The 12,171-nt window shown below is 43.9% G+C and overlaps 1 protein-coding gene across 1 annotated transcript in view; it reads right to left on the bottom strand.

Moving 5' to 3' along the window:
• Nucleotides 1–12,171, bottom strand: part of LOC311102399 (BTB/POZ domain-containing protein 7-like) — a 47,144-nt gene that overhangs the window by 20,842 nt on the left and 14,131 nt on the right. The window contains exons 2-3 of the mRNA XM_084143728.1: nucleotides 4,295–4,527; nucleotides 1,508–2,644 (exon numbers count right to left, since the gene is read on the bottom strand). Of these exons, the coding sequence (XP_083999854.1) occupies nucleotides 1,508–2,644; nucleotides 4,295–4,376 (1,219 nt within the window). The 5' untranslated portion in view covers nucleotides 4,377–4,527. The remainder of the gene's footprint in view (nucleotides 1–1,507; nucleotides 2,645–4,294; nucleotides 4,528–12,171) is intronic.

The following is a 12,171-nucleotide window of genomic DNA, read 5'->3' as shown; positions in this document are numbered from 1 at the left end:
GCAGCCTTACGCACCTAGACAGCTTCAATAGAATGCGTTTTGATTGGTTGTCAATGTTTTATCTTCGGAGGGACAGGGAAAAAATACAAATCGCTCTGAAAGTGATCCAAACGATAGCTTTCCTTATAGTTTTCCACTCTTTGTAGTTATTGTTGTAGTGTGAACGCTCCTGTTCACTTGAATTACAACTAATTATATTTTCTTATTCATTATAGTTATCGTCCTTGGTGTGGACGGCCCTTAAATCAGGCAATAAAAATCCTGCACCCCGTCAAAAAATCTTTCATTTTCTATATTAGCGGGTTAGGTCAGTTGCGGGCCTCAGATCTTCATTTTTTCACATATAGTCTGGCAGTTGCAGATGGGTTATTAGCAATTGCGGGCGGGTGCGGGTGAACAAACAGCTGTCTCTTGCACCACTAACAGACCCCCAGAAATTGTCTGATCGCCCTCTAGTGGCGAAAGTAAGAACTGTCAGAAATGCACAGTCAAAGACGAGAATAATAATAATTCTGTCAAGAAAAAATAAGAAAATCTCAAAACAGACGCATACTAAGACTACATAAACAGGACAGTGTGTAAATGATAAATTCATGCAGGAAATGAACAAATGTATTAAAATGCTGGAAGTGAATGCTGGAATTAAACAATTAACTATGCAAATGAGCAAAAGCTGTGTGCATTAAGGAAAATAGGCGCCTGGCTCAAATAGAAGCCTGTCTCTAATGTTGTGTTCAGTGATTGAAGCAAATAAATGCCCGGGCTATTAATTAAAGTTTTACTGTATATCTTTTTGTAAATTACTATTTTGGGTTAAAACACACTCTAGGCCACTATTGAACATCTAAAACTACATAGAAATATGTTGAAATTATAATGGCCCGCAAATTGCTTTTGACAAACAAATCGGTACCCAAAAGAAAATCTGTGTGACCCTCCACCAAAATTATTGCCCACCCTTGAATTGTAGGGATGGATGGGCATGGATGGATCAATTGAGATAGCTTTTTCAGTTGTGCCAATGCCCAGTCTACATAAAAAGCCTTGATGTTGGCTCACACTCCTGTCCTGCTAACCTATGATAGATTTCAGCATGCAGAGATGCAGTTCTATAAGAATATCCATTCCCAGTCAGACCCATACTGTCACAGAGCTAAGAGCAATATCATATGGAAACCCATGCCATTAAAATAACACTCCTAGCATGACAGATTGACTTTCAAATTCATAACGCAGCCCATTTATTCACCTTAGCAGACCCGATTTAAAAGGATTTAAAGCATCAAAGCATATTCTCACTGGCTGCTACAGGCAGCCTCCCAGACTACCATTCATCCTCATACACTAGACAGATTATAAAGGGATCTGGGATGAACTCGACATGTACCACCAGGTTGAATGTAAACACCAGCTCTCTACTGAGAACCATTCATTCATATCCACTCTGAGCCAGAGTGTGACTGTGGACAGGACAGACAGGACAGGGATGGTTGATACAGTAGCTTACCTTGTGCCAGCATGCTGAACTCAAGGAAGAGGGCGATGTGGTAGAGCTCCATGGCCTCCTCAGTGCGGGTGCTGGCTCCTCCCCTGCCCCCGGCCATCAGGACCTGCACCTCCCCCAGGCTCCCGGCCGAGGGGCTCCCCCTCAGCACCAGCCCCAGCTCCACCAAGTCTGTATACATGCAATGAAGGATGACCCGCACGTACTTCCGCGGGATGATGGACTCGTCCAGCACGATGCGCGTGGGTGTCTGGAGCGTGCGCTCAGTCATCTCCTCCCCTGTGCGGATGCGCCGCTGCAGAAGGTTCCTGAAAAAGGGTGAGCGGGCCGAGAGCACGGCCTTGTGGGCCCTCAGGTCCTCGTCTGGGGAGCCCAGCCCCCCGCCTCCCCCTGTGGCCACGCCACCTCCAGCCCCCCCACTGCTGTAGGCCTCCACCAGCTCCGCGTCAGAGGAGAAGCTGAGCAGGGCGTCGTAGTAACACATGTAGTCAAACAGCCCTCTCATGTCTGCCTCCAGGGAGTTGGGCGTACCAAACTCCTCGCTCAGCTGCACCAGCACGTCCACGTTCTGCAGCCTGGCGTCCTCCGCCCCGCCCACCCCAAACTCCCCTGTGTACAGGTAGTGCAGCAGTGCAGAGAACATGGGCACGTCGATGCCTGCCGTCTCTATGTCCATGAGGACCTCGGCGCCGTACCCCGGGGAGGACGACAGCAGGGTCTTGAAGAAGGGACAGCGGGCAGCCAGCACAGCGCGGTGGGCGGGGAAACAGGTGTCCTGGAAGATGAGGTCCAAGTCGGTGCAGTACTTGTGCTGGTAGAGGGCAGCCAGGTCACGCTGCAGGCTGGGTGCCTCGGCCCGCGCCAGGCTGGCATGGAAGCTCAGCTCCTTGAGGGAGGATGTGCCCTCGTACTCCTCCACCAGGGCGTTAGCATCACGCACATCCCACCCCGACAGGAGCTCCCGCATCAAGCGGGCATGGTCGGCAGAGCGGCTGGACTTACGGCGCTTGATGAACCTCTTCTTGAGGGTGGCCAGACCCAGGCTCTTCTTCTTCCTGTCATGGGGCTTGTCGTGACCCTGCTCCAGGCTGTACAGCTTGGACTCCCAGCCATAGCCCTGCTGGGAGTATGACGACGTCCCTGCAACACATAACATAACACAGAGGTCTGCTGGTTCAAATATTTTAATATTTTTGTTTTGTTTTTTTAAACGGGAAAGAAGTCAAGAAGGATTTTATTAATATGATACATGTATCTTGTTTTTCCACAGCTGTTTTCTAAATGCAGTCAATTCCTAGGGCTTGATATCATCCAGTTTGCCTATTCTATTCTGAAATCATGACCATATTAAACCCAAGCGGTCTTTCCTCCTAGGCCGGCCATTTGACCTGGCAGTCTAGACACACCACTCTCCTCTAACTCCCCCATAGCATGCTTGGCACTCCCTTGATCTAATGCCCTAGTCTCATTTCACAGATAATTCAACTGTCTGTGTTAAGGAACAGGCCATCATTACCAAAATCCCATCAGATGTCATCACAAGCATCAAGGGGTCTATATGCTAATAAAGCTGACTTTGATTAAAGGATGGATGGAATTAGAGGACAACAGCAAGTAGAACATGGACTACAACGTTTTGGATTGTGTCAGTCTGGGGGTAGGAAAGTCCCCCCTCCTCTGTAGTCTTATGCAGTCCACCCATACACAAATGAACTACCCCTAATAGCAGTGATGTTTGGCTGGAGAGAGGGGACGCTTGCGTCAGAGGCAGCACTGCCAAATAGAAAAGTCTCTCTCTGCCCTTACTTCCCTGAGCATCAATCACAGTGACCCACATAGTAGTCATTCTAATACTGTGAATCATCCTTCGTCTACGCCTGCACAGCAACGACTTTAGCTTACAACCAACAATCCTTACAACTGGAAAGAACATCAGTTTATTTCTGCAATCTACAGGGCTTTCAACTCAATCAAATCTCCCTGAGTTTGGACCTACTGTATGTCTCTAGAACTACGGACAAGAAAGGCTTAACAAGAATATGAGTGTAAAAGCCTGCGGTTTTCCTTAAGCAGACATTGATTGAATCCAAAACTGTCTCAAAAAGCCTATCAAATCTGAGTAAATTCATCAGCAGCCAAGAATAAATGGCCATAAATAAGGCCTAGATAATGAATTAGGGATTGATGCTTGGAATCTGAAATGGAAATTAACAGAGGCAGCGGTGGATGATTGAGCAGTTTTCTGCGAGAGCCGCCAGAGAAAATAAAACTAATAGAATGCAGCTTGAACACTTCCAGCCCAGCAAACCAGACACAGATGACTTCAATTTCATAATTCAAGAAAAAAAAAAGTTGACTGACAGAACTTGGTTTGTAAAAACTAGAGCCTGAATCAGTTGCTGGAACTGAAAAGATAAACTCCAACCAACCACCCTCCACAATGACTTGCACATTCCTGTATCACAGAGGCTGCTGCTGAGGGGAGAACGGCTCATAATACTGTCTGGAACCGCGCAAATGGAATGGCATCAAACACCTGGAAACCATGCGTTTGATTTATTTGATACCATTCCACTGATTCCGCTCCAGTAATTACCACGAGCCTGTTCTCCCCAATTAAGGTGACACCAACCTCCTGTGCTGTATCATGAATCAGATTTTAAGCATATATCGGTTAACTATGTTCATATCCTTGCCATGAAGGTCTGTTGAGGACACTGATGATATGTCCCACTGAGGACTTTGAAGATGCATACAGTATTACAGTAAAGTAAGAACATTGCAACTTACCTATGAAGGTCTGTTGTGTCTGTGTGTTTCCCCCTATACGAGGGGAGCATGAGTGCGGATAGCTGGATGCATTGGCACCCATCGTCACTCTTCTTCACTTGTTGTTCAGGGATCTCGCCTCCTGCATCTTCATTCTGCCCAGGAGAAGTGCTTAGTTCCTCAGCCGTCGGCTCCCTCTCTCAGGTCCTGGTCCTCTGGAGCCTCCTTAGACACCCAAGCCCAGCCTGCCATGCCTGAGAGGGGGAGAGGAGAGGGAGCAGGGGGGTTAGCCATGGAGTGATTGGATTGTTTTCAGTAACTCTGTTACTGAGTAACGTGCCATGGGGATTAAGGCCTGATGAAATTGGTCTGTTTGAATTGTATTAGTCAATGCATAACCATACATCCTGGCCAGGGGTGAAGGAATCTCTGTTACTTTTGACTGATCTCAATCCCCCATTGTTAAAAATTAAAAAAATATACAGTACCAGTAAAACGTTTGGACACACCTACTCATTCAAGGGTTTTTCTTTATTTTTGTACTATTTTCTACATTGTAGAATAATAGCGAAGACTTCAAAACTATGAAATAACACATATGGAATTGTGTTAAACAAAATCAAAATATATTTTATATTTGAGATTCTTCAAAGTAGCCACCCTTTGCCTTGATGACAGCTTTGCACATTCTTGGCATTCTCTCAACCAGCTTCACCTGGAATGCTTTTCCAACAGTCTTGAAGGAGTTCCCACATATGCTAGGCACTTGTTGGCTGCATTTCCTTCACTCTGCAGTCCAACTCATCCCAAACCATCTCAATTGGGTTGAGGTCGGGTGATTGTGGAGGCCAGGTCATCTGATGCAGCACTCCATCACTCTCCTTCTTGGTCAAATAGCCCTTACACAGCCTGGAGGTGTGTTGGGTCATTGTCCTGTTGAAAAACAAATGATAGTCCCAATAAGCGCAAACCAGATGGGATGGCGTATCGCTGCAGAATGCTGTGGTAGCCATGCTGGTTAAGTGTGCCTTGAATTCTAAATAAATCACTGCCAGTATCACCAGCAAAGCACCCCCACATAATTATACCTCCTCCTCACTGCTTCACAGTGGGAACCACACATGCGGAGATCATCCGTTCACCTACTCTGTGTCTCACAAAGACACAGTGGTTGGAACCAAAAATCTAAAATTTGGACTCATCAGACCAAAGGACAGATTTCCACCGGTCTAATGTCCATTGCTCGTGTTTCTTGGCCCAAGCAAGTCTCTTCTTCTTATTGGTGTCCTTTAGTAGTGGTTTCTTTGCAGCAATTCGACCATGAAGGCCCGATTCACGCAGTCTCCTCTGAACAGTTGATGTTGAGATGTGTCTGTTACTTGAACTCTGTGAAGCATTTATTTGGGCTGCAATTTCTGAGGCTGGTAACTCTAATGAGCAGCAGAGGTAACTCTGGGTCTTCCTTTCCTGTGGCGGTCCTCATGAGAGCCAGTTTCATCATAGCGCTTCATGGTTTTTGCGACTGCACTTGAAGAAACTTTAAAAGTTCTTGACATTTTCCGGATTGACTGACCTTCATGTCTTAAAAGTAATGATGGACTGTCGTTTCCCTTTGCTTATTTGAGCTGTTCTTGCCATAATATGGACTTGGTCTTTTACCAAATAGGGCTATATTCTGTATACCACCCCTACCTTGCCACAACACAACTGATTGGCTCAATTAAGGAAAGAAATTCCACAAATTAACTTTTAACAAGGCACACCTGTTAATTGAAATGCATTCCAGGTGACTACCTCATGAAGCTGGTTGAGAGAATGCCAAGAGTGTGCAAAGCTGTCATCAAGGCAAAGGGTGGCTACTTTGAAAAATCTCAAATATAAAATATTTTGATTTGTTTAACACTTTTTGGTTACTACATGATTCCATGTGTGTTATTTCATAGTTTTGATGTCTTGTATAGTGTAATGTAGAAAATAGTAAAAAAAAAAAAAAAAAAAAAACTTGAATGAGTAGATGTGTCCACACTTTGGACTGGTACTATATATTTTTCAGATAGAGGATGAAAATTCCTTTTGAAAATCAAATCATTAACTTCCTCTTGTATAACACTCCCTATACGTGCAAAGGCTAATATGAAGAATACAAATGTTGATATTATTTTATATCTACATCTCGGGCACTTTCTCACAAAATGTTGACTGGCGCAGGCAATAAACGCAATACAGATGAATGGCGATCTTTGTGGGGAACCAGACCCCAGCCCTGTCCAGCCTACCTCTTTTAAACCAAAAGCCCCATACAAACCCCAGCTCAACCCCTCTGCAGCCCCAGCCTCAGCACTAGCTCCAGGTTGCCCCTGCAACCAACCTCACTTGATCTGTTAGACATACAGTGCCTAGTGAGTCTACACACCCCATGCACAGTTGTCACATTTAACTGCCTTAAAACAAATTCTAAAAAAGGGATTCAATTAGATTTTTTTCCTACAAAGCTACACAATCTGCTCCACATTTTCAAAGTGAAAGAAAAAGTATAGACATTTTTTAAAATTAAAAAACAAGGATCTCTTGATTGCGTATGTTCACACCCCCAAAATGAATACTTGGTGGAAGCACATTTGTCAGCAATTACAGCTGTAAATCATTTTGAATAAGAGTCTACCAACTCTGCACAACTCAAAATTGCTGAAGCTCAGTACACTTGGTTGGGAATCATTGAAGGACAGCAATATTCAAACCTTGTCCCTGATTTTTAAGCAGCTTTAAGTCATGACTGAGACTGGACCCCTCAGGAACACTCAACAGCTCTTGGAAAGCCATGCTGGTCTTTGGCATTAAAATGTTTGTAATTGTCCCACTGAAAAATAAAAACTCTATCCCAGGGTTAGGTATTCAGAAGACTGAGGCAGGTTTTCCTTTAACTTTTTACCTGGGTTTTGCTCCTTTCATATTTCTTAAAGATATGTTATTTTATATTTTATAAACAATACAAAACATACACATACAAACAACAACATCACACCTGCCCAGACCCACTAGCACACAGCCCCATCTCCAGCACCCGCATCACTTTGGCCACATGGCCTCAAACTGCACCATTTTGTTTCACTCCATCGCCCACGTACTTTCAATTTTTAGACAATAAAGCATTTGACCTTTCCATTGCGTTAATGATGGAGGATTGGTTGATTTTCAGTTTAAGTATAAGCTCCTTTCATATTTATTTGTATTTTATTTGTATTTTCACTTTGTCATACAGGCCAGTAATGGGGAGTGAATACAATGTTGTAAACCCTTTGTATTTTCAAGTATTGTGGTGGCAGCATCATGTTATGGGTATGCTTGTCAACAATAAGTTGTGCAAAGTTGGTAGAATCTTATTCAAAATGATTTACAGCTGTAATTGCTGACAAAGGTGCTTCCACCAAGTATTAACTGTGGTTGACAGCAGTTTGAGATCTGAAATATGAAGTAAACCGTCTGCAAGTCTTTATGTCTGTTGGCAAGTACAAGTCACGGTGGTCTGCTACTGTCAGTTTTCAAACGATAAATGGGCATTTCCACCGAAAAAGATCAATTAGCACCAACATGTGAAGCATGGCCGGTCCTTGCCGTTCTGCCGCCCAAGGCGAGACCAAATAATGCAGCCCCCCACAAAACTACAATAGTCCCAGTAAGCAAAATGACATTGAAAACACATCTAAAAAGACATTTTTCAGACTTTGACGTTAGATTAAATGTAGGTTCTGAATGAAAGGTGAAAAGGTATTTTCCATATGTTTAAAATATATATTTTCCAGGATGTTGAAAAGGCATATTTTCCGGACAATTTCTTTCATCACATTCCCAATGGGTCAGAAGTTTACATACACTCAATTAGTATTTGGTAGCATTGCCTTTAAATTGTTTAACTTGGGTCAAACGTTTTGGGTAGCCTTCCACAAGCTTCCCACAATAAGTTGGGTGAATTTTGGCCCATTCCTCCTGACAGAGCTGGTGTAACTGAGTCAGGTTTGTTGGCCTCCTTGCTCGCACACGCTTTTTCAGTTCTGCCCACAAATGTTCTATAGGATTGAGGTTAGGGCTTTGTATTGGCCACTCCAATACCTTGACTTTGTTGTCCTTAAGCCATTTTGCCACAACTTTGGAAGTATGCTTGGGGTCATTGTCCATTTGGAAGACCCATTTGCGACCAAGCTTTAACTTTCTGACTGATGTCTTGAGATGTTGCTTCAATATATCCACATAATTTTCCTTCCTCATGATGCCATCTATTTTGTTGTGAAGTGCACCAGTCCCTCCTGCAGCAAAGCACCCCCACAGCATGATGCTGCCACCCCCGTGCTTCACGGTTGGGATGGTGTTCTTCGGCTTGCAAGCCACCCCCTTTTTCCTCCAAACATAACGATGGTCATTATGGCCAAACAGTTCTATTTTTGTTTCATCAGACCAGAGGACATTTCTCCAAAAAGTACAATCTTTGTCCCCATGTGCAGTTGCAAACCGTAGTCTGGCTTTTTTACGGCGGTTTTGGAGCAGTGGCTTCTTCCTTGCTGAGCGGCCTTTCAGGTTATGTTGATATAGGACTCGTTTTTACTGTGGATATAGATACTTTTGTACCTGTTTCCTCCAGCATCTTCACAAGGTCCTTTGCTGTTGTTCTGGGATTGATTTGCACTTTTCGCACCAAAGTACGTTCATCTCTAGGAGACAGAACGCGTCTCCTTCCTGAGCGGTATGATGGCTGTGTGGTCCCATGGTGTTTATACTTGCGTACTATTGTTTGTACAGATGAACGTGGTACCTTCAGGCATTTGGAAATTGCTCCCAAGGATGAACCAGACTTGTGGAGGTCTACAATATTTTTTTCTGAGGTCTTGTCTGATTTGTTTTGATTTTCCCATGATGTCAAGCAAAGAGGCACTGAGTTTGAAGGTAAGCCTTGAAATACATCCACAGGTACAACTCCAATTGACTCAAATGATGTCAATTAGCCTATAAGAAGCTTCTAAAGCCATGACATCATTTTCTGGAATTTTCCAAGCTGTTTAAAGGCACAGTCAACTTAGTGTATGTAAACTTCTAACCCACTGGAATTGTGATACAGTGAGTGAAATAATCTGTCTGTAAACAATTGTTGGAAAAATTACTTGTGTCATGCACAAAGTAGATGTCCTAACCGACTTGCCAAAACTATAGTTTGTTAACAAGAAATGTGTGGAGTGGTTGAAAAATGAGTTTTAATGACTCCAACCTAAGTGTATGTAAACCTCCGACTTGAACTGTATGTGTTTACACAGCGGGAAATGCAGAAGTTTTTTATTTTTCGCTATGATCAGTTGATCATGACAATGGGGTGAAACTCCTGGACAACAGTTGTGATTGTCCATTTTACCTGTCCGGTTTTTAGGATATATTGTTTGTTAACACGACAGCGCATTTTTTATTTGATTGAGCACCATTTAGGTTAGGCTATTTGATCGGAGAAACCTGCATGATGTAAAAAGCGTCCGTCTCACTACATTGTCATACATTTTATCTCCATCTTGTAGGCTACAGAAAAGGCCACATACTCTTTCTACCATATCCTATATCTGCTAATGATTTCTGTTAGATAATTGAGGGAACGTTGGGGGAGCGCCGCAGCGATGAATTTCTCCAACAGCACCCTGGAGAGGCGTGCTGGGAATGGACAAGCAAAATATTTTGCGCCTTTGACAAAGTGGACACTGCTTATCACAGGGCGGCATCAGCGCTCACCTAAAAAGCCCATATGCCAATGGTTGAGAGAAATTGTTGCTGTTTTTAGGCAGAATTGTGAGGTTTTATGTGTTGTTGGAGGAGGTGCGTCTTGGTCAGTTTAGCTCAGAAAATGCTGCCCTCGTCAATCGTATTGCCGTAAATGCTGTACAGCCAATGCAGACGCTGGATTGACCACGCAGAGCCTTTAAGAGTCTATATTTTTTGGGGGAAAATGCATAGATACATTTTCCAACTAAAAAATTTGGCATAAGTAAAAGCTTTGATTTATGTTGACTAAACACCCCCTGCCAACTAATATCAACACTTATATTTTGTTTTGGAGAAGTTGTTTACCTGATATGAATATTGTTTATTAATTATTAAGTGGTTAAAACTCGTGAACCCAAAAATCTGTAACGGAATTACTGCAACTGAAACAGCTACAATGGGAAATCATAAGTGACAAATCACAGTTGGGTCACCTGCTACTGTCCTCCCTTCCACTTGCATACTGTTGTTCAGCTGGCAGCTGGCAGACTGGCAGACAGCGCCGGAAGAAGATGGCTGCCGTTTTACAGCCCTCTAACCAATTGTACTATTATGTGTGTTTTTCCGCGTTATTTGTAATTTATTTTGTACATAATGTTTCTGCCATCGTCTCTTATAACCAAAGAGAGCTTCTGGATATCAGGACAGCGATTACTCACCTGGTATTGGACGAATACTTTTTCTTCAACGAGGCGTTCGCGAAGGATATTCTACAGACACCCAACAAGGCCCAGATCCCCGTCATTCGCGTGAGGAAGAGACGGAGATATCGTGGACGCAGATCCGGGTGCCTTGTAAGGATCCGACGGCGAACGAGTAAACTGCCTCTCCCATCAATCCTATTAGCCAACGTTCAATCTTTTGAGAATAAAATTGACGATTTAAGATTACGGTTATCCTACCAACGGGACATTAAAAACTGTAATATCTTATGTTTCACGGAGTCGTGGCTGAACGACAACAATGACAACATTCAGCTAGCAGGCTATACGCTACATCGGCAGGATAGAACGGCAGACTCTGGTAAGACAAGGGGTGGCGGTCTGTGTATATTTGTAAACAACAGCTGGTGCACAAAATCAAATACTAAGGAAGTCTCGAGGTTTTGCTCGCCTGAGGTAGAGTATCTTATGATAAGCTGTAGACCACACTATTTACCAAGAGAGTTTTCATCTATATTTTTCATAGCTGTCTATTTACCACCACAAACCAATGCTGGCATTAAGATTGCACTGAATGAGTTGTACAAGGCCATTAATCAACAGGAAAACGCTCATCCAGATGCAGCGCTCCTAGTAGCCGGGGACTTTTTTTAATGCAGGGAAACTTAAATCCGTTCTACCTCATTTCTACCAGCATGTTAAATGTGCAACCAGAGGGGAAAAAACTCTAGACCACCTTTACTCCACACACAGAGACGCATACAAAGCTCTCCCTCGCCCTCCATTTGGCAAATCTGACCATAACTCTATCCTCCTGATTCCTGCTTATAAGCAAAAACTGAAGCAGGAAGCACCAGTGATTCGGCTAATAAAAAAGTGGTCAGATGACGCAGATGCTAAGCTACAGGACTGTTTTGCTAGCACAGACTGGAACATGTTCCGGGATTCTTCAGACAGCATTGAGGAGTACACCACATCAGTCACTGGCTTCATCAATAAGTGCATCGATGATGTCGTCCCCACAGTGACCGTACGTACATACCCCAACCAGAAGCCATGGATTACAGGAAACATCCGCACTGAGCTAAAGGGTAGAGCTGCCGCTTTCAAGGAACGGGACTCTAACCCGGACGCTTATAAGAAATCCCGCTATGACCTCCGACGAACCATCAAACAGGCAAAGAGTCAATACAGGTCTAAGATTGAATCATACTACACTGGCTCTGACGCTCGTCGGATGTGGCAGGGCTTGAAAACTATTACAGACTACAAAGGGAAGCACAGCCGCGAGCTGCCCAGTGACACAAGCCTACCAGACGAGCTAAACCACTTCTATGCTCGCTTCGAGGCAAGCAACACTGAAGCATGCATGAGAGCACCAGCTGTTCCGGACGACTATGTGATCACGCTCTCCGTAGCCGATGTGAGTAAGACTTTTAAGCAGGT

This window comes from Coregonus lavaretus (genome assembly GCF_964263955.1).
Source record: "Coregonus lavaretus genome assembly, chromosome: 27".
NCBI lineage: Eukaryota > Metazoa > Chordata > Actinopteri > Salmoniformes > Salmonidae > Coregonus > Coregonus lavaretus.
This window is presented reverse-complemented; position numbering and strand designations above follow the sequence as displayed.